Source organism: Pseudonaja textilis, chromosome 11 (genome assembly GCF_049901715.1).
Source record: "Pseudonaja textilis isolate UNSWEBS1 chromosome 11, rPseTex1.2, whole genome shotgun sequence".
NCBI lineage: Eukaryota > Metazoa > Chordata > Lepidosauria > Squamata > Elapidae > Pseudonaja > Pseudonaja textilis.
In genome coordinates, this window is record NC_142000.1 from 5341935 (window position 1) to 5369237 (window position 27303).

At 41.6% G+C, this 27303-nt stretch overlaps 1 protein-coding gene across 2 annotated transcripts in view; it reads left to right on the forward strand.

Moving 5' to 3' along the window:
• GNAO1 (G protein subunit alpha o1) overlaps nt 1-27303 on the forward strand; it is a 195041-nt gene that overhangs the window by 83855 nt on the left and 83883 nt on the right. For both annotated transcript variants that reach the window (XM_026714420.2, XM_087940499.1), the window contains exon 3: nt 15018-15159. In XM_026714420.2, coding sequence (XP_026570205.1) covers nt 15018-15159 — 142 coding nt within the window. The remainder of the gene's footprint in view (nt 1-15017; nt 15160-27303) is intronic.

Here is a 27303-nt window from a genome sequence, read left to right on the forward strand (position 1 = left end):
AAAAGGGGCAACTCGGGAGTAAGGCTGGGAGGTGATTGCCCCTCCCATAAGTGATAAAGGAAGTGCAAAGGGACAGGAACCTTTGCAGGAAGCAAAGTCATTCGCTCTGTTCGGATTAAACCTTGAAGGTCTGTGTGGACTTTTTAACTTCGGTTGGTTTTTTACAGTTAGTTTAGCACTTTAGTTGTTGGCAGCAATTTAAAGGAGATAAAGGTGAGTGCTTATCTCGAGGAACTTTTGGGACTCATTACCAGCTAAGAATGAACATAATTCCCAGCACTGAAATAAAACAAGAGTTGTTTGGACTATGCGTGTGCTTAATTACGGTTTAAGAAAGCCTTGGTCAGAACAATTTCACTTGGTTATCTTTGTCAGATATTGCCTATTTATTATCTTTATTATCTCTTCAAAACAACAAGTTTGAAAAGCCACCTTGTGAGTTTGCCTTCTTTTCTTAACCAAAGAAAAACTAATCATAAGTTTAATGATGGAAAGAATTGGAAATAAACAGGAAAAAAAAAACCCCTAAATTTTGATCTTAAAAAGTTATAAATAAATTCAGAATCTAACAAATTTGGAATATTGAAGACTTTTACTATAAGATTTTGGAAATAATTGTATAGAATATACAGCTTTTTGTGGGAACCTAATTGTTTTGTCTGTCTTAAGTCTAAAAGAGATTTAGAATGTATGGTTTTAGAAATTGGACACTAGAGGGGACTAAAGATTTTAGGCAGAACAGGAAAAGGCGGGGAGTATAAATTCACTTTTGTTTTTGGTTAGGAGGGGATTTATAAAATGAAACAAAAATGTGAACATTTGAAATATCCAGGAGATTTTCAAAGAATGGACCCATAAATTAGTAACTACAATGTGAGCAATGTCAGTAATGATATCTGTGGATATGAATAGATTATATCCTAAAGATGTTAATGAAGGAATGACAGGTGTGAAACAAATTTTGCCGGAAATATTAGAAACAGAAATACTGGATAATGTAAAAAGGACGGATTATAAGACAGAAGAAGCAGCTAAAGCAGAGACACAAATGGCAAGCCAAGAGAATGACCTAGATAAGGTTTCCTAAAGGATATACAAAAGAAGTTGGTTAAAGCTTTGAAAATAAAATCTGCTAAGAACCACGGAAGTGTATTGGGGCACAACCTATCTATTCCATATTCTCCATATGGCACATCTAGCATGATGATTTTTAAAAATCCACATTAATCTTGACTTTATCATACCACAAATATCCATGCCACCCAAATGTCAGGTCATGTTCTTCTATCTTCCAAAGCCTTCTATATCCCAGCATTTATCCCCTCTTTCATCCAAACCAAACAGCGAGCTGCAAAACACAATTTCAAATCAAGTAAATCCAATCCTTTCTCTTTTCTTTATGTCTTGCAACACTTTATATTTAATGCATCGTTTCTCCTACTGCATAAATATAAGTATATGCTTTTGCCACTCTTTAAATGGGGCATCAGTTGTCAATATAGGTGTTGACCAGAACAAAAACATCGTTCTAGGCAGGGCATTCATTTTTATCTCCCCAGCAATGGTATTCGTGGTTTCGCCCATCTTAACATGGTTTTCTTTTTTTTAGAAAAAAAATCTTCATTCCATGTCTTAACGTAGTTGTTTTGAAATGAGATACAATTTGTATTCGTCATAGTGATAGCTAGATGTTTTATTTGTTTTTCAATCTCAAAACCTGCTTTACTCATCAGTTCCAATCCTCTATTTTCTTGTGTTTGTTAACATCTTCATCTTTGTTTATTGGTCTGAAAACTCACTAATGTACCAAATCCCCATTTTTTTTCTCCATTAATGCTTCAATTCAGTGGTGGTATTCCAAAAATATTTACTACCGGTTCTGTGGGTGTGGCTTGGTGGGCATACCTTGGTGGGCGTGGCAGGGGAAGGATACTGCAAAATCCCCATTCCTCCCCACCCCTCTAACCGGCTTTCCAGCTCCGTTCTCCTGTGCAGGGCAACCAAAGAAGACCCAGACAATGAGCTGGGACTCAGGAGTCAGAGAATAGATGGAGGCAGGGCCAGTCGGAGGTGGTATTGGCCGGTTCTCCAAATGACTCAAAATTTCCGCTTCCGGTTCTCCAGAACTGGTCAGAACCTGCTGAATACCACCTCTGCTTCCAAGCTTTCAGACTTGTGAGGAGCCCATTTTCAGGGAACTTTGGAACAAGCTTGGAAGACAAAACCTCTGGAGCCGGTGACTGACCCAGACTGGGTCCTGCAATATTATCCTGGGATATGTATATCTGCCTTCACTCGTGAAGATAGCCTGTGTTTTCAGTTTCCCTTGGAGTTTGCTATTACACTGCCTAAAATCCCCTCTGATAAAAGCTTTATTTATGTTGGAGAGCAACTGACCCAGTTGGGAGGAAGGGGTCAAACAGTGAATTAGTCTGAAGTCGTTATGTAAGCACAAGGGTTTTCTTTCGTGAGTTTTGAGGCAGGCCTGACATTAGGTCCGAATGCCTATGAACCTTATCTGGTCTTTCCCGTTGGCAAGCGGCCAGTCTGGGAACATTCCTGTGAAATAGGCATTGAGCAATAATTTGGTTTGATTATCCACACCTCACAACTTACTTCCCAAGCTGTTCTTAAATCAGTACCTTTGTCTAAATTATTATTATTTTTTAACAAAGGGGTTTTTTAATAAATGAATCTCTGGAGAAATTTCAGCTCAAGGCCAGTAAGAAAGAGGTCATGATAATAATCCCCGCATACATCTTTTCTTTAGAAGCTTTGTTTATCTTTAATTTTTAATGTTCATTTCAAGGAAGTCAAGATTTTCTTTTCTCTCTTTTGTTCTTTGAATACAGCCTGAAAGCTTTTTTTAATTGGAACCGTGGTGTTATAGAAATGGCTAGTATATATTATTATATAAAAGTAAAAAGCTGAGGTTTCGTGTTATTGTCTTATTCTACTGCACCAAAAGGAGTCAGAAGTCAATGCTTTTTCCCCCTTCTACCCTAGATTTTTCTGCCCCTTTCCCTCCCCCATTGTACCTTTATTTTCATTTTTTTATTTTCTTTTTGTATTTTATGCTTTGATAAACTAAAATCGGAACCGTAAGAGCAGCATAAACAGATCCATGCATTTATACAGCGTTTGCCGAGTGGCTACTTAGCATGCAGATTCTGTCCCTCTGAATCTCCTGGGCGAAGAATTCTTTCCACCATCTGAGAACTGAAGATTCTGATGAGTTCAGAGGATATTTTAAGAGAGAAACAGATGAGGCTGTTTGGTGTTCAAAACAGGTTGATTGTTGCTGACGTTGCATCAGAAAACCTGATGTAACACAGAGGGACTGGTGGTAAATAGGACACGCTGGTAAATACCTGATGCCACCTTGTCTTCTGCTTTGAAGGTCTACAGTGAACTTCTCCCAACCTGTAGACCTCCATGGATCTTATATTTCACTTCCCACTTCATATGGCTGTTGGAAGAAATGGTACCACGGAAATTTGAGAGCTTCTGATGATACCATCTGGAGTGCTACATAGCTAGCTCATGCTTAACAGCATGACAGAGTTGGGAGGGGCCTTAGAGGTCTTCTAGTCCAACCCCCTGCTCAAGTAGGAGATCCTAAACCAAGAGTGAATGCAGCATTGCAGACTAACTCACTGGTCGTTCCAAGAGAACGGCTCAGGGTTGACTCAGCCTTCCATCCTTCCAAGGTCAGTAAAATGTGGACCCAGATTGTTGGGGGAAATACGCTGACTCTGTAAACCACTTAGAGAGGGCTGGAAAGCACTGTGAAGCGATATATAAGTTTAAGTGCTATTTCTATTCCAGACTAATATTCAGTGTTTTCTTTAAAACCTCCAGTGATGGAGCACCCACAATTTCTGGAGACAAGCCGTTCCACTGATGGATTGTTCTAACTCCCAGGAAATTTCTCCTTAGTTCTAGGTTGCTTCTCTCCTTGATTAGTTTTCCTCCATTGATTCTTTTCCTATCTTCCGGTGCTTTGGAGAATAGGTTGACCCCCTCTTCTTTGAGGCGGCCCCTTAGATATTGAAACACTGCTATAATGTCACCCCTAATCGCTCTCATCATCAAATCAAACATACTAGACATACTTTGATTTATTTTAGGGACCCTCCAAGTCAAGCTAGGTGGCAGCATCAAACCAATATTGAGTGATCTCCAGAAATAAGTGTCGCTAAATCTGATTTGTACTTGGATGAAACATTACTGAAAATACCAGACTTCTAAGCTAGATTAGGAAATAAAAAATAACTTCCTGACAGATGGCAGTAGGAAACCACATCTGTAATAGTGCCAAGAAAACTTCCTGATTTCATCCTCTAAAGGACAAACTCAATTGGACAACATCTTCTACTGGATGGAGTCCTTACTCAACAGCAGAAGAAGGCTTGATTAAGGGCTTTAACCAATGTTTATATTTTCTTAGGAGTCTGAATTGCTGTTCTCAGAGAATGGCATTAGATGTGGAACCTTATGATTCTTGACTCTTGATGAATGTATCTTTTCTTTTATGTATACAGAGAGTATTTGTACCAAGACAAATTCCTTGTGTGTCCAGTCGCACTTGGCCAATAAAGAATTGTGTGTGTGTGTGTGTGATATAGATATAGATATAGATGTTTTCTTAAGTTTTCGTGGGTATCTATATGTATGGTATTCAGCTTTGTTCCGGTATTTTCCTACGTCATTATAGTTGTGCTTTTAAAGTTGTAGCGATGTTTCGGCAGAATCTCATCTGCCCTCATCAGGCTTGTGTACAGACGAACCCTACACAAGCTTGATGATGGCAGATGAGATTCTGCCAAAACGTTGCTACAACTTTAAAAGCACAACTATAATGACATAGGAAAATACCCGAACAAAGCTGAATACCATACATACATACATACATACATACATACATGCATATCTGTGTGTCAGGGTTCCAATGGATGCCCTAATTAAGTCATGAACCTTGAGCCAAGTTTCAAAAGAAATCCAATTATTTATTAGGAGCAGCACGTTGGCACTTTTCCCAAGTACAGTGTGGCTGTGCCCTATATAATTTACTGCCCACCTATGACCCTGTTTACCCCCACCTCTCAGGGTGTGTCATAAATTACATTCTCCAGTGAAGCACTTTCCCAGGCTGTGGAAAACACATCCAGCCAGCTGGGCTTGGTAACCTGGGACACAATCTGGAGAAAGGTTTGCGTGGAATGTTCTTCTGGTCATAGCAACTGAACTGCTGCGTCAGATCTCCTCTTCCGCTCCTCGACAGCCAGCCAGGAATGCTTCATGAGTTGAAAGGTTGTTTTACGATCAGTTCTGTCAGAAATGGAAAAGACTGCATAGATGGGCTTCCCTATGCCACAGTTCCTTATATGTCCATCCTCAGGAATGGACAGGAATGTGATATCCTGTCCCCACAGATCGCAATTAGTGTATGTTGGAAGTGGAGTTCTTGATTCACGCTGAGCCTCATGGCACTCAGCATTTGGGGATGGAGAATTTTGCGTTGTGGGGTCAGAATGATGGATTAATCAGGGGTGTCAAACTCGTATCGTCACGTTTCATGACTTTTTGCCCCTTCGCTAAACCAGGCATGGCCAGCGGGTGAAACATCTGGCCTGTGGGCTGTGAGTTTGACAGCCCTGGACTAGATGGATCTTTAGCTTTCAAAGAACTTCAGAGCTGTTCTGGTGTTCTCAACTCCTAATATCCAAGGCTAGCACTCTCCAACCGGTGGCGCTTACACCCCCTTTACAGCTTTGGAGAGCGTGGCAAGTTAGGAAAGGTTGCCACAGATCCTCTTCATTGCAACCTATCCTGAATGAGCTTTTCCCTCTGGCTTTCTGGTGACCCATTCAAAGCATGTTCCAAAGGAAGCTAATAGGATGGTGGACAGAATCAAAGCAATTGCTTGGTTATTCTGCAAAGTCAAAAAAAAAAAAACCCAGAATAACATTGGAAGGGACCTTGGAGGTCTTCTAGTCCAACCCCCCCCCCCGCTCAAGCAGGAGACTGTATACCATTCCAGACAAATGGCTGCCCAGTCCTTCTTGAAAACCTCCAGTGATGGAGCCCCCACAAACCCTTCCACTGGTTAATTGTTCCCACAAGTCAGGAAATTTCTCCTTAATTCTAGCTTGCTTCTCCCCTTGGTCAGTTTCCAACCATTGCATTCCATCCAAAGTCAAATAATTACAAAATGGTTTCCCTGTTGCTAAAAAAAAGACTTCTATTTCTCTCTCCGTTGAGCACCTTAGCGTATTTTAAATCCGTTCTTGATTTTTCTGAACCCTTTCCATCTTTTTAGGGGATCAGCCCTATGAGCTTTGAAAGAGGACAGCTGGGCCCTTCGGCCATTTATATCCCACCCCTTAACAAAGACTCTCTGATCAGAACATTGCTTGATCTCATGAACGCCGTTTCCCTTTGTTTCTCTTTTGGAAAGTGCGTATTGAGGGACAATAGGATCCAGCTGGGTCTTCCCCCACCCAGATCTTCAGATAGTCTACTCCATCAGCTAATAATAAGCAGAGCCTGGTACTTGCTGCTCTTAACTCTTGTGGCAGTCTGGCCAGACATGTCATGAATGCAGATGAGCGCACCAAGGAGCTTTGAATTCTCTTGTGAGAGCAAACCTTTCGACATTCATGCAAAGCGTGGCTGGAACCGCTGTCTGTATTTTAATCTTTGCTTGCTTTGAAGTCATCGTCTCACACCTTGATCTGATCAGCTTCCAAAGCTGATAAGGCCTCCAGACTTCCACTGTTTCTTGGTGTCTCCTTTTTCCAATTTCCTGCTCTCGTTTTAAGGCCTGCTTCACAAACCTTCCTGAAATTTTGACTCAAAATAGCAGCCTACTAAGGCAGGAAAACTTTATATCATTTCGGGCAAATGGCTGTCCAGTCTCTTCTTAAAAACTTCCAGTGTTGGAGCATTCACGACTTCTGGAAGCAGGTTGTTCTACTGATTAATTGTTCTCACTGTTAGAAAATTTCTCCTTAGTTCTAGGTTGCTTCTCTCCTTGATTAGTTTCCCTCCATTGTTTCTTGACTTCTGATTCTTAGGAAAATAGATTGACTCCTTTATGGCAGTCCCTTAGATATTAGATATTGGAAGATTAGATATTGGATTCATGTCAATATAATATGACTGTGCCTTTTTCTGTAGCCCGATTAGGCAAAAAATTAGTGAATGGCTGTCAGACCTGCCACCACTTAAACTTCTAAATAGAAAAATGATCCTTGCTCCATTTACTGACAAAGGTATAGTTTGAATAGAATAGAACAAAAAAGAATAGAATAGAATAGAATAGAATAGAATAGAATAGAATAGAATAGAATAGAATAGAATAGAATAGAATTCTTTATTGGCCAAGTGTGATTGAACATACAAGGAATTTGTCTTGGTGTAAATACTCTCAGTATACATACAGAAAAGGTACATTCATTAAGAATCAAGAATCATAATGTACAACACTTAATGATAGTCATAGGGTATAATCAACAAGTCAATTGTCTTGCAATAATGCATAGTCAGAACTGAGAATCGCATGCTACAATCCCCAAGTTCAACTCTTCCATAACTGCCTCCCATCTCTGACCCACTCCCTCTATGACCAGGTTTAAGCAAGATGTTTTCAAAAATGGTCACTTCAATTGAAGTTTGGTATGCAACTACCTTCTTCTCCCAGCTGCATGACCTTGAGGCAGCACCTCAGGGAGATGCAGAGGTTAGTTTCATTTCCCCACCAAGCTTACCCCATCCCATCCTCACCCTCCAGAGTTCAGGGCAGACAACCAGTATTAGTGCCTGGTAGTGAGGCATAAGTAAGGGTAAGGTGGCAGCTAACACATGGCATTGCAGAGGCTCAAGGCAGCTGGCAAGGGGCTTAGGTGGAAACAATGATGGTGGAGGGAAGAGTCGATATCAAGAAAATGAGAGAAGCGTGCCACCTGTCAGCCTTCAAGACTCCTTTTCTTTCGTTCGCTCTCTTTTTGGCTGTCATAGTAACGGGGGGAGGGTGAAATAATTGGGCTTTGTGGGAATGGGAAATGTGCTGGAGGTTTTAGAGAACGAACTATATAATTTGGGGAAAACTTTATTGTTTATGCCTACCTGCTTGCTTACTACGCAACTGTAGCTCTTTATCAAACTAGGCCAAGGTCAATGGCCATATCTCTGTATCACCACCTGAAGATGCTCCACAGGACATTATACAGATCTTTGATGGGATGGGGTGTTTGAACTATGGTGGGTGGGAACATTGCCATCACTTTGTATATGTGTTTTCCATGCGTAAATCCTCAGATCTAGAATTTATTTGATGCTACCACTCGATTTCCATTAAAAGTTCCTTTCCTCTATAACAATGGAGTCTGAGAGTGTCTTTCTCGGATTTTGAACCAAAATCCATCTGACACCCCCTTTGGCTTATGATTTTCTTCTTTTTTCCAAATCCCCTTGGGTGTAACATGTCACAGCCTTGTTATCGCCTTGTTCCCTTCCCAAATCATTTATTTGTCCTCACGGGTCAAGCGATCGTGTCACCGCAATCCAGCTATGCCCCCCCAGGCTCCAAGATATTAAATAAAAGGGCTACCAGCTGGAATGGCTTTGGAGTTGAGGAAATAGATACATATTACTCCCATCAGGGAATGGTCTCATAAATTTGAAGTTAGCAAGGCTCAGTCTAAGACCTACCCGTCGCTAAAAACCTCAAGTAAGGCTCTTAGGGCTTCTGCAAACATTATTTTTATTGGTTGTTTTTCATGCGATGGAAAGCAAACATGATTTACTAAGTCTGCATTACCATTACTATTACTATTAATCAGTGGTGGTATTCAAAAAAATTTACTACCAGTTCTATGGGCATGGCTTAATGGACATGGTGTGGCTTGGTGAGTGTGGCCTGGCTTGGTGGGCGTGGCAGGAGAAGGATACTGTAAAATCTCCCTTCCCTTCCCACCCCAGTAACCTGCTTTCCAGCTCCGTTCTCCTGTGCAGGGCAACCAAAGAAGAGCCAGCCAATCAGCTGGGACTTGGGAGGCAGAGAAGAGATGGTGGCAGGGCCAGTCAGAGGCGGTATTTGCCAGTTCTCCAAACTACTCAAAATTTCCGCTACCGGTTCTCCAGAACTGGTCAGAACTGGCTGAGTACCACCTCTGCTATTAATCTTCCCATCCTTCCTTTCACCCATCTCCTCCAACTTATGACTGTATGATGGTAACTTTGTCGCTTGTATCCTTATTGTATCCCATGACTATTGTTGAGTGTTGTACCTGATGATTCTTGACTCTTGACGAATGTATCTTTTCTTTTATGTACACTGAGAGCATTTGCACCAAGACAAATTCCTTCTGTGTCCAATCACACTTGGCCAATAAAGTACTCCTATTCTATTCTATTCTATTCTGTTCTGTTCTGTTCTGTTCTGTTCTGTTCTATTCTATTCTATTCTATTCTACTCTATATTCTCCTCTACATTCTATTCTGCTCTATTCTATTCTGCTCTATTCTATTCTATTTCTTCTGTATTCTATTCTATTCTATTCTATTCTATTCTATTCTATTCTATTCTATTCTATTCTATTCTATTCTATTCTATTCTATTCTATTCTATTCTATTCTATTCTATTCTATTCTATTTTCTATTCTATTCTTTTCTCTATCCCATTCCTTCCCATCCCATCCCAAGCAGGTTAGTGGGGTGGGGAGGGAATGGGGATCCTTCCCCTGCCGTGCCCACTAAGCCACGCCCATCAAGCCACACAACACCCGCCAAGCCATGCCCACAGAACCGGTAGTAAAAAAAATTGAATCCCACTACTGGTCTGCATGAAAATCACCAAAGACCTCATAGTCCTCTTTCTCCTACTCCTCCTCCTCCTCCTCCTCCTCCTCCTCCTTTGGTAATGAAATATCTTCAAGGAAGCCACCAAGCCCAGAAAGCATCAAGGACGCCACAAACCTCAACGTGAGCTTCATGGTAGGAATTCGCCGATCTTGGTGCCCCGTCTCCTCCCTCTCCCCAAAGCCTGTGCATTGATTTGTTTTGCTTCATTCCCCCATGGGGCGGTTGCAGGCCCAGATACCACCTCCTGTTGGTACCAACTTGTAGTTGCCTCCTGCAATCCAACTGTTTCCTCCTTTAAATGAAAATTGCCGGTGAGTCCAAGCGGCATGATTCCCACTTGCTGCTACTACCGGCTTCACCTGACCAAATTCTGTGGCTGTTGTTGTTGTTTTACTTGAAAAAGAAAATGGAAAATAAGGCAGAAGAAGCCACAGTGTGATTTATAGCTACACAATTTGCCTCCAGGGCCAAAGCAAACTTCTTGCCTTGATCCTCCTAGGGTGTTTGCAAGCTGTAAAAAGGTTTGTCCAGTTTATCCGAAGGGATGATCCCGCTTTTCTGCTCAGCGTGATGTTTTTTTTCTCTCTCTCTTATTTTTGCAAGGTTGGGGTGAAGATAGAAAGAGGATCTTTGCTCTGTTTTGGGTTTGGTTAATACCCCAGAGTTCATCAGCTCTGCCCAATGTTTCCCGCCTTCACTCAGATGACACACGGGAAATTAAACCTTGGGCTAAAGAATTGGAAGAATTGATTTGGATGGCAACACACACAGCAAAGAGCCTGTTTGAAATGTGTGTGCATTCTAAACACCACACACACACACACACACAAACACACACAGGTTATGTCTAATGCAGAACTGATTTACATTTTTAAAGTGCAAATTGAGGTATACACAATACATACAGAACTGAATAACAAATAAAAGAAATTAATCATACCATATTATTGAGTACCCTGCTTAGAAGGAAGGAAGGAAGGAAGGAAGGAAGGAAGGAAGGAAGGAAGGAAGGAAGGAAGGAAGGAAGGAAGGAAGGAAGGAAGGAAGGAAGGAGAGAGATGGGGAAAAAGGGAGAAAGAAAGGAGGGAAGGAGGAGGGAGATGAGAAGAAAAGGAAGGAAGGAAGGAGCGATATGGGAAGAAAAGGAAGGGAGGGAGGGTGGAAGGATGGAAAAAAGGAAGCAAGGAACTCAACAATTTCATCATGATCTTTGCATGAATGTTAAGACAGTTCAGGAAATCTAAGGGGCACTTCTATGCTTTTCTAAAAAGCAAATATTTGTTCCAGAATTTGTGAGAAATAAAAAAATTCATCTTTCTTCTATATATCCAGCACAATGGCCTGTTTAAAATGTGCGGGTTTTTTTCATATCTTGATGTCTGGGAACTAGAAATTGGATAGCCATGTTTTGTGGAATCACACATTTGAGGTTTTTTTTCTGGACCAGGTTCTGCTAATAATAAATAGGTCTATTGCAATCCAAAGCTGTTATGGTGTATGACAATCTGCTCCCGGTGAAGAGAAATTTGCGTCACTGGCAGCCTTATTCCTCTCGCTAGCAAGAAACCATGCTGGATTCCTAGCTGGATTCCCACACCACACTTAATTAGATCAGTGAAGGTGCAAAGGGCTTTTGCCTTTAAAGCTCCTTTCTGGAACAACTGGAAGATTTCCTTCCTTCCTCTGTCCCTCCCTCCCACTCTTCCCTCCCTCCTCCCTCCATTCCTTCCTTCCTCCGTCCCTCCCTCTCTCCCTCCTTTCTTCTCTCCTTCCTTCCTTCTTCTTATCTCCTTCCTTTTTTCCTCCCTTCCTTCCTTCCATCCTCCCTCCATCCCTTCTTCTCTCCCTCTGTCCCCTCCTCTCTCCATTCCTTCCTTCCTCCGTCCCTCCCTCTCTCCCTCTTTCCCTCTCTCCTTCCTTCCTTCTTCCTATCTCCTTCCTTTTTCCTCCCTCCCCCTCCCTCCCTTCCTTCCATCCTCCCTCTATTCCTTTCTTCCTCCATCCCTTCTTTTTCCCTCCCTCCCTTGCTCCTTCCTTCATTCCTTCCTCTCCTCCTCTGTTTTCTCCCTTCCCTCCCTCCTTCCCTTTCTTTTGTTCCTACTAGCTCAGCTAAGCAAGGATGTTTGTGCAACACAGATAAAAAAGGCAATGCAGCTTCAATCCCCCAACTGCAACCTCCATCTTACTTTCTGGACCTTTCCTTGCAAAGCCCTTGTTACCAAGCCTGTACCAGTCGATTGCAGAGCATCAATGTGTGTTCTGATGTACTGTGAAAAATCTATTTTAATATTTAATGACCCAAATCTCAGGCTATCACCAGATCTCAGGAGATTCCAGTGTTATTACAGGACAGCTGAGAGGCGATTTTGCCAAATTCTCACAAAATGTGAAATCTCTTGAGATTTGCGCCATGCTTAATTTTTTTAAAATCATTATTACACATGGATTATTGTCTACCAGCTGCCTGAAAAGGCACCTCCCCTTCCCATAAAGTTTTATGTACCAAAGGTGAGAAATAACACCTCTTAATCATTTATGTGTATATTTTTTTCCTGAGGAATTCCTAACCAGGAGCTTTTATGAGCCTTTATTTTTATTTCTGTACTGAACGCCTTTGATGCCAGCTCTGCTTTCTGTCCACCTTCAAGTGTTATGAAGTCTCTGAGTTCCTCTAGAGAAAAGCTGGCAAAATATCATGGGATCTGGAGCCACACTGATTGTTTATCAATGCTTATTACCTCTCTCCTTTAGCTGCTAATTTCCCCTAAGGGTTGGGCAGAGGAGGATCAGAGGCCCTGAGGAGCAGGGAGAAGCAGGAGGAAGAGAGATAAACAACATAGCAAGAAAGAGCAGAGATGGGACGTAGTTGTCCGTCCCCACTTTCTTTGCAGTTGGCCAGTTGGTCTTTCTGAATGTCCAGGGGAGACTGTCCCTAATGACTGCCGTGCAGATGTTTCTGCAAACAGGTGGGGAACCCTAATGGTTGAGAATTTGGGTGTCTGCAGTTGGCACATGCCTAGTGAATGTCGGACTTCAGAGCCATCTTAGGTTGCTTTGACGGAGCTAGCCCAAATCCTATGATGTACCAGAGTTATTGTGCATGAGATAGGGAGTGCTTCTGAGTTGAAAGGATTAGCCGGTCCGTGACATCACTGTCACCCTGGGTATGATGTCCCCAACTAATTCTGGGTACAGTCCCCCTTTGGGGGATCCTTTCATGTCCCCAAGGGACACGGTGGCTCAGAGGCTAAGACTCTGAGCTTGTGGATCAGAAAGGCCGGCAGTTTGGTGGTTTGAATCCCTAGCGCCGCATAACGGAGTGAGTTCCCGTTCTTTGCCCCAGCTTCTGCCAACCTAGCAGTTCGAAAGCACGTGAAAAATGCAAGTAGAAAAATAGGGACCCCTTTAGCGGGAAGATAACAGTGTTCCATGCGCCTTTGGCATTTAGTCATGCCGGCCACATGACCATGGAGACATCTTTGGACAGTGCTGGTTCTTCAGCTTTGTAACGGAGATGAGCACTGCCCCCTAGAGCCAGAAACGACTAGCACATATGTGCGAGGGGGACCTTTACTTTTACCTTCATGTCCCCATCAAGAGCTGGAGGAAAGGACAAGAACTCAACCCCGCCCCACGGCAGCTCTTGGGTTTCGAACATGGGTTTCCTCACCTCCTGCCCAGCGTTCCAACACGCTCGAGCCTCTGTGCTCCTAGGGAGCCAAATAAGTCTTGTAAATAAATCAACTAACTAACTTATAAGGGAACCACTGTCCTTTTCGGATGAGGAGGGCTCAAAGATTGCTTCTGAATTTTTTTTTTTCCCAGTGAGTCACTGGAAATGGTGGGTGGGGCAACTGTAACCTTTGTGTTTTCTACTGGACTTCTTTGGATCACTTTGCAACTTGTGTGGCTACTCACAGTGCTTTTTTATTTTTTATTTTCAAAAATACCCACTGGAGATCTTCCCTTCTGGTATCTCCCTTGGCTTCAGGAAAATCCAAAGGAGCAAGAGATGTTGTAGAGCACAAAGAGGAGGAGGAGGAGGAGGCTGTTGTTGAAAACAGAACATTTGTGCGCATCCTTAGCCACGCCATAACGAAATAAGTGGGGGAAAGGCCACATTTTATCCACGATAATTTTATTTGTGAGCCCCTTTTGCATGGGAGGAAATGGAAGAAAGGATAAGGAACCAGTAAATGAGAGCCAGTTGTGACTGCTTGGTCTGGAACTAATGTTTCTTAGCTTTGACATCTTTAAGAGGTGTGGACTTCAACTCCCATGGTGGATAGGGAATTCTGGGAGTTGGAGTCCACACCTCTTAGAATTGTCCAGGTTGAGAAAACACTGGTCGGTGCAGAAACAATGAAAGACTGATTATTGTGGGTGTGAGTTGTCGAGATTATCGTTAGTTGGGGTTTGTTTGGGGTAATATTATAGAAACCTAGAAATATAGAAAACTGACGGCAGAAAAAGACCTAGTAGAGTAGTCCATCGAGTCTACCCTTTGAGTTTATTTGGGGTTTTTTGTTTCCTTTTTAACTGATTAATTTATTATTTTTCAATTATTATTTTTATATTTTATTTGTTTTTATTTTATTTTATTTAATATATGAACCTTAAATACTGCATTGGGATTTTGTAAGTTTCTTGGAGCCGACAGATTGAAGCAATATATCACAGAATAACAGAGTTGGAAGGGACCTTGGAGGTCATCTAGTCCAACCCCCTGCTCAAGCAGGAAACCTCCTGTGATGGAGCACCCATTCGTTCCACTGATGAATTGTTCTCACCGTCAGGAAATTTCTCCTTAGTTCTAAGTTGCTTCTCCCCTTGATTAGTTTCCCTCCATTGCTGTTTGTCCTGCCTTTGGGTATAAATCTATGTAATTAATAAAAATAATCATACACAAATGATTTCGTACAAAGATACATTTCTTCACCTATGAGGTCTCTTCTCTTTTTTCCTCTCCTCTCCTCTCCTCTCCTTCCCAAGAAATTGCAGAAGTAAATTTTGGAATCAGTTAAAAAGGGTCAGTTTGGGGCTGGTTCTGCACGACATTCATATAAGGCTCCAAGGAAACCCGTTTTATTTTTGATGACGCTTTCTCTTCCTCCCTCTTAACCAACCTCTTTGTTTTCTCCCTACCAAGGATCATCCATGAAGATGGCTTTTCCGGAGAAGACGTGAAGCAGTACAAGCCTGTGATCTATAGCAACACTATTCAATCTTTGGCAGCTATTGTCCGTGCCATGGACACGCTGGGCGTAGAATATGGGGATAAGGAAAGACGGGTGAGTTGCAATCTAGATAACCGTAGCAACGAAGAAATGATTTCAGTTCATAAAATCTCGCCTGCCTCATGGTCCTCAGTGATATATTTCTTTGATGGAAAGGGCTTGAGAAGTTACTCCACCTGACCTGTCCAGCTGAATTTTATCCTGCAAGTGTATTTCTAATGCGGGGGTGTCGAACTCAAAGCCTGCAAACCGGATCTGGCCCATGAGATGTTTAGATCTGGCCCACGGGGTTTTTAAATCTGGCCCACGGGGTGTTTAGATCTGGCCCATGGAGCTGCCCTGGAAACAGCGGAGGACCAGTCCGCAGTGCCTCTGCCAGCAAAAATGGAGCTTGGAAGGGGCATGTGTGGTCCTCCCAGGCTGGCACAGGGCTGAAGGAGGCCATCGCAGCCTAAAATGGAGCTCGGGACGTTAATGTATCCCCCCAGCCCTATCCAGGCCACCATAGGTGCCGCCAACAACAAGTGACATTGGTCTGGACACGCCCCTCTAGCCCTCCAAGGTCAAACACAACCCTGATGGTGGCCCTCAATGAAATCAAGTTTGACATCCTTGTTCTTTTTTCTTATAATATGTTTATTCAACATTTATAAAATTAAAAACATATATATACATTTTGCAGCGTTGTTTGAGCAATAGATACACTTGTACTTTCCTTCTGATAGCGTGTTATACATTGTCATAATAACTGCTTTGTCATTTTAAACTCTATATATGCATACATATAGTTTATTTACATTTATGTACACGTCACCCTTATTTTCCAAAATGTTACCAGATCATCAAATATCACCTTTTCTTTAGCCAGTCGTACCAGATATCCCAAGTTTTGTAATATTCACTGTCTTGCCTTTCTTTTAGCAGTTTAGTTCGTCTATTCATTTCAGCACATTCATGTATCTTATTAATTATCATATTTTATGAAGGGGTCATGGCCAAATTCCAATTTTTTGCCATTCCTGTTCTAATGGGTGCAGCTTCCATTATTTATTGGATACTGTAGTTTCGATAAAAAGAATATTTGTAGCTCAGGGTCGAAACGAGGGGACCTTTGCTGGCTCAGGAATTCTGGAACTTGAAGTCCACATGTCGTAAAATTCCCATGGTTGCCCACCCTCGCTCTAAAGCACCAGAGATGATATTCAGCGGGTTCTGACCAGTTCTAGAGTTTCGATAGCGGAAATTTTGAGTAGTTTGGAGAACCGGCAAATCCCGCCTCTGACTGGCCCCGCCCCCATCTATTCTCTGCCTCCCATTGAGTCCCAGCTGATTGGCTGGGTCTTCTTTTGTTGCCCTGCACAGGAGAACGGAGCTGGAAAGCAGGTTAGTGGGGTGGGGAGGGAATGGGGATTTTGCAGTAACCTTCCCCCAGGAGTGGAAAGGAATGGAGATTTTACAGTATCCTTCCCCTGCCACACAGACCAAGCCACACCCACAGAACTGGTAGTAAAAAAAAAAGAATCCTACCACTGCTCTAAAGTTTTAGCTTTCCATGGAAATGTCCAAAAACAGAAAACTGATATTTGGCATACATTCAAATTAGGAGAATCGTGATATCTAGGATGTTTATTTATTTGTTTGTTTATTTATTTATTTATTGGATTTATATTGCCACCTGTTCACCACGGCGATTCAAGGCGGCTTACAGAATATAAAATCACACTTAAAATAGTAAAACTAATCAGAAGAATCAAATAAATTAATATAATAAAATCACCTCCCACCTCAGTGACAGCAGATCACAGGAGCCATTTAATGGGCTCCATCCCGCTCTGGGTTCCTCAGGCCTGCTGGCAGAATATTATTCCTAGCCAAGTGACAGACCTTCCCTCACCTTCTCTTTCAAACTTCCCTATGGCAGCAGACGGAGGTATTAATGGGCGGGATTTTCTAAATTAAGAATGGCACCTGTTTGTTTCACCACTATCTGCCAGTATTTATTTATTTATTTTATTTTTATTTTTTTGAAAATTTTATTTGGGTTTTCACAAAAAAAACACCTCATAATACAAATAAAACATCTTTTTTTGAAAATAGCATGGTCCCGGGTTACGCTTCTTTGTACAGACACAAACTCAATTTCATGCTCACTTTTATGTTCTATTCCATATCTTATTATTGTTTTACATTTTCTACATAGTTTTTCTCCTCTCTTAATTTTCTCAATTTTATTTTAATTATCTCATCTCAATTCAAATCATTATATTTATACTTTTGTCTGTCCTGTTTCAATTTCATATTTTCTTTTCTCATTAAACAAATTTTCTCCTGTAGTTACTAATTGGAGTATGACACCTTTATATCTTTTAATTTTATCCATTCAACTCTTACTTAAGCTTCAATATATACCTTGAGGTTATAACATTCAATATAATACATAACTTCCAATCAAATTCTGCCTGGTGCATTCTTAAAATGTACACTATATTCTTAAAAAGTGATTATAAATATATGTAATTAAAACACTCATTCCATTCCAATTCAGTTCTATCATTAATAGTCATTAAAGTCTTAACATCTTTAACATTTTTCAATTAAATATCATATTTCCTTGGGAACACTTATAAGTTTTCCGTAATTAATTTTTCCCCCTATTTCTCTTCCCTTATATTTTATAAAGCATTAAATAATTAAAATGTTCCCATCCTTTCCTAATCCAATTCTCTCATTCATTTTATTTCATTTATTTATTAACAAACATTTCACTAGATTACAATAAGTATTTTATCCATCATTTTAATCATACGTTGTTTCATATTTTCTAAAATTATTTCTAATATAACAATACTATCTTATGTAACTTTGCAGAATCCCTTTTTCAATTAAATTTTCACCCATTATCTTTAAATAGGCCCTGTTTCTCCATATCTTGTTTCTGTCCTTTATAACTTCTTTTCCTTTCCTTCTTCCCTCTCTTCTTCTCCCTCCCCTTTTTACCCCCTTGTCTCTCTAATTCTAATTCTCTCTTCTGTATTCCCCTCTTCTGTTGCCTTCTAATATTATACTTATTTTTCAAGTTGTTATTCCTTTTCTTGGTTGTTTTTTCAAATCTTAAACTTTTCATTCTCTTTCCCCCCTTTCCTCTTTTTTCCCCACATAAAATTACTTGCTCATTAAAGATGGCTTCTTCTTTGTCCCAGTCTTCTTGTTCTGCAGGCATTTCTTGTTGTTTCTCATAGTTCCAGATCTCCATTTCTAAGAATTGAAATACGAAGCCAAAAGAACCTCTCCCTTCTTGTGCATCTTTTTTGTACTTTTTAAGTTCCATTTTCAGTTCATCTAAAAGTAGTGCCATTTTAAACACTTTTAAACAACCACCTGATTTATTTTAGTCATTCAAATGCAATAACCAAAAATCCAGAGATCAACAAATAATCCAAATACTCCCAAGCTGTTTCTTCATGCTTCTTTTTTCTACTTTCTCTTCCTGGGGTTCTACTATTTTGTAGCCAAGTTTCAGTTAAAATGTATCTTTTAAAAGTCTTGTTGAGGTTTTACTGTAAATTCCTTTTAATTCCAGGCAATCTCCTCCCTTTTTCCAGATCCTGCCCTTTTATTCTTTTTCTCTCCTTTCCTGCTTTTAAAAGCTTTTAAGTATCCAGAAATCTTTATTATCTCTTTGACATTTTATTTTCAGCTTAAATGCCTATTGATGTCAAAGTGGATTTTTTTTTCCAATTTCTTATTTAAATCTCTTAGCTGGCAGTATAGGGAAAGGGAGAGAAGAAGAAAAACCAAATCCTTTCCCTTTCCTCTCTCCTTCGCTGCTTCAAAGTCTTCTTTGGGAACAATCTTACTTTTTTTTTAGTTTAAATTCCAGAGTACCTTAGTTGTTGCTTTTGCAGTTTAACCTGGTCAACCAAAACTTTCTCTTCTTATCTTCCTCCTGCACATTCTTTTCCAGTCGAGTTCTTCTTTGAGGTGGCCATTTCTGACCACCGCTGCAACCGCCTCCAGGAAAGGGAGTAATGGCCAGCTGAGGAGGAGAGATGTGGCTCTCCTCAATCCTGCAGGCAGTCTCCCCCTTCTTCGCCACCTCTATGGGGTGGCTTAGCACCGAAACCAGCCAGCTTTTTTGTTTGTTTGACTGCAAATCTCTGCATTACTCCAGAGAAGGGGGAAAGTGTGCAGGAAAAAGGATGGCAGAACCTGGGGTGGAGTGAAAGGAGGCATCAGCCTAGAATCGCTAAGTGATCTAGGTCCCACTCCTCTTGAGTGCTGTTAAATCTTATGTAATTCAAAGTAGGTGTTGACCGTCGGCTGAGGAGATTCCTGTGCTGAGGCCTGTAGCAATAAATCAGCTTAGCTGAACCTTCAGTTAAGTGAACCTGGGCTTTCATGCATTTAAATTTCCCACCAGCCTTTAGCTAAACCTAAACATGGATTTGTTTGTTTATATTTCATATTTCTAAATCACCCATTTTCCTCAAAGAGGAGCTCTGGGCAGTATGTCCAATAGAATATAACCGATAAATTAACATCTGAAATTAAAACTTAAAATTAGAGTTTAAAATATCAACATTATAGAATAATGACGAACACTCAAAAGGAGGGGGAGATTGCTAAAATAGCCCCGTAGCATCAGATTCACAGTTGCATTAACGCTAGCTTGGATTCATGCAACTAGAATAAGAATGCATATTTATCTGGGTAGAAAAACCCTATTTATTGACTGTATCTGTACAGAAATGTCACAGTCTCTGTTGTCATGCTGAAAGAGACTTACTTCCGAGTAAATGCTTATAAGCTCTGTGCAATTCTTAGCTGATTTGCTGATACAGTTCCATGATCTCCTTCAGATGGCTCAGCTGCGTTCTCTAATTATGGGGGTTGTTTAGCTGTGAACTTATTCCTGGAAGCACCAATAATTATCCTCATCTTGATCCTCTATTTCTTTATTATTCCACTGCAGTTTGGAGTGCAGCATTGTGCTGCGAAACAGCCATTATCCCCTGCCGTCTCTGGTGGGAATTTGAGCTTTGTGGTCTTAGCAAAGGTTTGGTGCACACCTGCCCATATAAACCACAGGGTTTCCTCACCCAGCGACGGTCGAGCTCGAATGGCTTCTGGCAGAACAGGCGGACTGTCCCCAGGGCATTGGCTTAGCAGCTTCAGAAAAATAATGAGCATGGTCCTTGGCATGATGTTCTCTGAACCACTGCTGTAGACTTGCACATGCTTGACATGTCACAGAGAAGCATGAGGTCGACACAACCTTAGGGAAAGTTGGCCTTGGACCTTCTGTGTTTGGAAGGGCAAAGGAGAAGATGGTGAGATGAGTCTTCTATTGTGTGATGACCCAGGGTGGGATACAAAATAAACATAGTCACAAAAAAACAGGTGAAGCCCTTTTTATTCTTTCACTTGGCTTCCAAGCTCCAAATATCCTTGACTGGAGACAAAAAACTCCCACACAAGCAGTTACAAGAAGGAGGAAATGCCATTTAAACTATAAAGAGTGAAAAACAACACAAACTAGGCGAGATAAGGGCTTGAAGACGTCCACAAATATTAGAACACACACTGGGAAGGATGCCAAACTCAGAGAGGAACAATAAAGTAGAGATATTTCCATGCTTTGTTTCCTGGCCTGTACGCATGTCCATCCTCTTATCCAGTTGTCACAGCTGCAGCCCATGAAGAGGATCAAGGCCCTCTCCTCACCCGTAGACGACATCTCTCCTTTATCCTTTCCTCCTTGCCCTAGGATGGAGAGGGGATGGGCCTGGCTCCTCCTCTGACTGCCCAGCTGGCCTCTGCCCTTCCCCAACCTCCTCCCCAGCCTCCGGAGCCACACCTTCACTCCCTGTGGCTGTTCCTCCTCTCCCCCAGAGTCAGTCTCCAACAGGGGCATATTGAGGGAATGGTGGTGGAGAACCTGTCGACTCCTCTTAGATTCTCAGGCATTTTTCTGTTCTGTTTCTCTGATGTTACTAGCATTAGCATTTAGATTTATATACCGCTTTGTAGTCCTTTACAGCCCTCTCTAAGCGGTTTACAGAGTCAGCATATTGCATGTAATTTTTTTAGGACTTTATGTCATGAGATTCCAGAGGGCAGATGGAGATAGAGGATCCACATGATGTAAGGGGGGGGACCACAATTCCCATAATTCTCAGCCAGCATGAGGGGTCCTTGGTGATCTCCAGTGGTGGGATTCAAAACTTTTTACTGCCGGTTCTGTGGCCATGGCTTGGTGGGCGTGGCAGGGGAAAGTTACTGTAAAATCCCCATTCCCTCCCACACCCCACTAACCTGCTTTCCGGCTCTGTTCTCCTGTGCAGGGCAACCAAAGAACACCCAGCCGATCAGCTGGGACTCAATGGGAGGCAGAGACTAGATGGGGTTGGTGGGGCCAGTCAGAGGTAGGATTGGCCAGTTCTCTGAACTACTCAAAATTTCTGCTACCAGATCTCCAGAACCGGTCAGAACCATTTCTGGTGTTCTCTGAGCTTTCGTACTTTCTTGCACACATTGCATTACCCAACTAGGAAACCTCATCAGTGAACTCCACTGCAAGAAATCAACCAACCTCAGAGAGCACCAAGGACCTCTCATTTCAACCCTGAGTTACAAATATTCTCCTTTACAGGTAGTCCTCAACTTACGACAACAATTGGTCTCAACATTTGTGTTGTTAAGTGAGACATTTGTTCAGTGAGTTTTGCCCCTTTTACAACTTTTCTTGCCACAGCTGTTAAGTGAATCACTGTAGCTGATAAGTTAATAACCCGGTTGTTAAGGGAAGCTAGCTTCCCCGTTGACGTCTGCTTGTCAGAAGGGGATCACATGATCTTAGGATACAGCAATGGTCATAAATATGAGTCAATTGCCAACCATCTGAATTTTGATCCCCTGATCATGGGGATACTGCAAAGGTTGTAACTATGAAAAACTCATAAGTCATATTTTTCAGTGCTTTTGTAACTTCCAAGGGTCATAAATGAACTGTTGTAAGTCGAGGACTATCTCTATTTGTCTCAGCTAGCATGCTAGGAGCTCTGGAAGCTGCAGTCTCAATATAGGTTGAAGAAGATTTTTTCTTTATTCTGGTTCTGCTTTCACTTTCTAAGATTCTTACTTTGTTTCAATATTTCTTTAATGTTATATCCACACAAGTTCATTCAGAAACAGGATGCTTTCCCTTTTGTTTGAGCTCAAATTTTTGTCAAAAGGTGGCACTCTCCATTATACAAAGTCTTCACCTTTTCCCCCTAGTTTTTATTTAGGGATTTTTGAACCTCAATATTCCAGCACAGTCCAGTCTCGAATTTGTAAACTTTATTATTATTATTTTTTGACAATCTTAAGTCGAGCTTTATTTTATGCCTGTTTATTCCCAAAATATTTTAGTCCAATTTAGTTAAATCTTGAGTTCCAGCTTCTTCCTTTCCTGGTTCGAAGCCCTGCTTAGCTGTCAAAAATATTTTCTTATTTTTTTTCTTGTTCCTTTGTAATTTCGCCGCTCACTTTTCTTTTCTTAAAAATTCCATGTTACCTTAATCCCAGGGTACTTTTGTTTAGTTGTATTGCCCAGTTGTCCCAGTAAAGTACGTCATCATATGATTGGATGTGATTTTACAAACTTCTTTTAGTTATTATTAAGTGAATGCCACAGTGGTTAAATGAACCCATTGTTCACTGTGGGGCATTTTTTGCAAAAAACAAACCAACCAACCCAGAAGTAAACGTTTGTTTTTGGCAAAAGGGTTTTAAACAGGGATGGGATTCTACCAGTTCACATCTATTCACTAGAACCGGTTGTTGTTAACATTCTAAGCAGTTTGGAGAACTGGTTGATAGAAGAAATTACAGGGCTAATCCTGTAAGGAAGGCAGGAAGGAAACATTCTGGTGTTGCTTACAGAAACTGCCTCTCCGTTAACCATTATTACATTCTTGGAAGGACTAGACTTCCTGTCTCAGGAACTTCTCTGGAGTTCTTTTCCCTCCTTTTCCTGGTACTTTGCTTGTGTGGAGTGACCATTCAAAGTTATGATGGCACTGAAAAAAGTGACTTATGACCGTTTTTCACACTTACAACTGTCGCAACATCCCCACAGTCATGAGAGGCCAGGTAAGGAGATGCGTGCCTCCATGTGAGTGATGTTGAGTTGACCATGCCCAGCCAGTCACATGACCACCAAGCCACGCCCACCACCTAAGCCATGCCCACAAAACCGGTGGTTAAAAAATTTGAATCCCACCCCTGGTTATAAATCATGACTGTGAGATGCTGCACGTAGCCATAAAGACAGGCTGTGGTTGAGCGCCCAAAATGGGGTCTTGTGATCTCAGAAGAGAGGCAGAACTTCAGAACCAAAGTATCTTTTTTGGGGAATGGGGGTATCATTGTAACTGAATGATCACAGTGGAGTACCTGTGCTGGATCTTTATCTGCCTCTGTGCAAAATCAGCCAAGTAAAAGGAAACTTCCCTATGTTATATCTCAATTTTTCCTATCAATAAGGTTTGCTTACCATGGTGGCACAGTGGTTAGAGTGCCACCACTGTGGGCTACTTCTGCTACTGCCAGCTGCCTGCAATTTGGCAGTTTGTGTTCTGACCAAGGCTTCCTGAGACAGTAACAATCACACACTAGTCCCAAAAACCTTTTGTTTTATTTCAAAGGCTATGAATTGTATTCATTCACAGCCCATAATGAGTCCCAAACAGTTGGTGAATAGTCCAACAGAAGTCTGCCACAGTCTTTCGGAATAAGGCTGATAAGCACCCACCTTTATCTCCCTTGACATGCTGCCAACGACTAAATTGCCAATTAGCTGTACAAGCGGAGAACAAAGTAAACACAGAGTTCAGAGTTTAAACCAACCAGAATGAACAAAGTTGTTTCCTGCAAAGGCTCTTGTCCCTTTGCTCCTCCTTTATGTCTTACAGGAGGGACCAATCATCTCCAAGCCTTACTCCTGAGTCACCCCTTTTATCTTAACTGTTCTTGCCTTCTGGCAGCTATGTGCAAGCACACACTGGGAACAGGCTCCCCCTGTTCCTCTGCCTCACTGATGTCAGATTCTGGAGGCTCCCGAGTCGGCACATAACTCCCAGATGGCCCTGGCCCCATCTCTGTGTCAGATGGAGATCCCTCATCCAAGCCCTCCCCAAACTCCAGGACTGGACCTGTTCCTCCCCACTGTCCGACTCTGCTGCCAGCTCCACAGGCCACTGGCAGAACACAACAGTTTGATCCTTACCATGCTCAAGGTTGATTTAGCTTTCCGTCCTTCTGAGGTGGGTAAAATGAGGGGACAGATTGTTGGGGGCAAGAGGCTGACTCTGTACACCACTTAGAGATGGCTGTAAATGCACTGTAAAGTGGCATATAAGTCTAAGTGCTATTGCTATTGCCATTGCCTTTCCTTCCTTCCTTCCTTCCTTCCTTCCTTCCTCCCTTCCTTCCTTCCTTCCTTCCTTCCTTCATTTCTTCCATCCATCTATGGTGCACAATGGTTAAAAGACAATGTTGCAGGCTAACTCTGCCCACTGCCAGGTGTTCAATCCTGACCAGCTCAAGGTTGACTCAGCCTTCCAATTCTTGCAAGGTAGGTAAAATGAGGACCCAGATTGTTGGGAGAAGAGGCTGACTCTGTAAACTGCTTAGAGAGGGCTGGAAAGCACCGGGAAGCGGTATATAAGTCCAAGTACTATTGCTATTACCAGATGGAAAATTGGGAAGCTGCCATCAAAAGAGCACTTGGTTGGAGAAATTATAGATGTTGGGCAGTTAAGTAGTTTTCAATGCAAATGTAAAAACTTCATCAAAGAACCAACCTAGAACTAAGGAGAAATTTCCTGACAGTGAGAACAATTAACCAGTGGAACAACCTGCCTCCAGAAGTTGTGAATGCTCCAACACTGGAGGTTTTTAAGAAGTGACTGGACAGCCACTTGTCTGACATGGTACAGGGCCTCCTGCTTGAGCAGGGGTTGGACTAGAAGACCTCCAAGGTCCCTTCCAACTGTTATTTTGTTATTCTGCTTGTTAAGAGTATGAGAGGAAACAAAAAGATATTTCAAAATGTGTTTTGCACCCACCGAGGCAAACAGCAACAACAAAACAGTTTTAAAAGTCTGTGGTAGGGAAATTAACACATCAGACAGAGTATGAAAGCTAAGCGATCTGCTTTTTTTTGAAAAAAAAAAAGGTCAATTTTTATTTTCATTTGCACTGTTTCACAAATTAAAAGAAGGTGTTTAGAAGGATACTGTTTCTTCTAAGACATCACTAACACGTCGTTACAGATCAAAAGCAAAGCCCTATAAAAAGCTGTGGAAATTAAAAAAAAAAACAAGAAAGGAAACAGGCTGGAATATTGCCATGTTCATGCAGTCAATAAAGAGGATACTGTATTTTTTTTTTGTTTTTTGTGATGGATACATCCCGAAATGCAACTCATCTGAAGGTTTGAAAAATACTGGGTTGCTTTGAAACACCGCCAGGAATTTGAAGAGCGTCTAAGGAGAAACGGCGCAAGAAGCAGAGCTCCCACTTCTGTGCTGTCTAGGATTTCGCACAAAAGAAATCTTTAACAAAAACATCCTATCGGAGTCATCATTCTGGTCCGTGGCTTTCCCAGCCTCTCGTGTTGCTATGGTTAAACATTGGCGCAGCTAAAGGAGTGGCAGCCCGGCAACATGGATACAGTTTTACCCCAGCTAAGAAAAGCAGAGCAGAAAATTTTAAAGAGAGAAATTACAACCAAAGGAAATGCAGCAGCCCTGCCCTGAGAGATCCGTAGCTTAAACAGGGGTTTTGTGGAAGAAGGAAAAATTAAGATGTTTGGGAGTCCCCCAAGGCTTGCAAATATTTTTAAAAGTCCTAACGTAGACACGGACTAAGATAATAGAATTAAAGAATTAAAGAGTAACAGTAGAGTAGAGTAGAGTAGAGTAGAGTAGAATAAGAATAGAGTAGAGTAGAGTAGAGTAGAATAAGAATAGAGTAGAGTAGAGTAGAGTAGAGTAGAGTAGAGTAGAGTAGAGTAGAGTAGAGTAGAGTAGATTAAGAACAGAATAGAATAGAATAGAATAGAATAGAATAGAATAGAATAGAATAGAGATAGAATAGAATAGAGAGTAGAGTAGAGTAGAGTAGAGTAGAGGAGTTGGAGTTGGAGTTGGAGTTGGAGTTGGAGTTGGAGTTGGAGTTGGAGTTGGAGTTGGAGTTGGAGTTGGAGTTGGAGTTGGAGTTGGAGTTGGAGTTGGAGTTGGAGTTGGAGTTGGAGTTGGAGTTGGAGTTGGAGTTAGAGTAGAGTAGAGTAGAGTAGAGGATAGAATAGAATAGAATAGAATAGAATAGAATAGAATAGAATAGAATAGAATAGAATAGAATAGAATAGAATAGAATAAACAGAGTTGGAAGGGACCTTGGAGGTCTTCTAGTCCAACCCCCTGCTGAGGCAGGAAACCCTATACCACTTCAGACAAATGGTTATCCAATCTCTTATTAAAAACGTCCAGTGTTAGAGAATTTATAACTTCTGGAGGCAAGTTGTTGCATTGATTAATTGTCCTCCCTGTCAGGAAATTCCTCCTTAGTTCTAGGTTGCCTCTCTCCTTGGTTAGTTGCCATCCGTTGCTTCTTGTCCTGCCCTCAAGTGCTTTGGAGAATAGTTTGACTCCCTTTTCTTTGTGGCAACCCCTGAGATATTGGAAGGCTGCTATCATGTCTCCCCAAGTCCTCCTTTTCATTAAAATAGACAGAATTGGAAGAGATCTTAGAGTTCTTCTACTCCATCCCTCTGGGGTTTTCTCTCTAGGTGTATTGTCTACCCAACAGCTCCAAAATTCTGAAGCAGATCTCATCCACGTCCTAATCAAGGCCAGCTTCTAAAATCTAACAAGGTCAGCTATGTGATTCCCACCTTTCTATATAAAAGAGAACAGAATAACAGAGTTGGAAGTGACCTTGGAGATCATCTAGTCCAATCTCCTGCTCAGGCAGAGAACCCTATATCCTTTCAGACAAATGTTTTGTCCAATCTCTTATTAAAAACTTTCAGTGATGGAGCACCCACAGGTGGCAAGTCATTCCACAGATGAATTGTTCTCATTGACGGGAAAGTTCTCCTTAGTTCTAAGTTGGATCTCACTCCAATGAGCTTCCACCCACTGCTTCTTG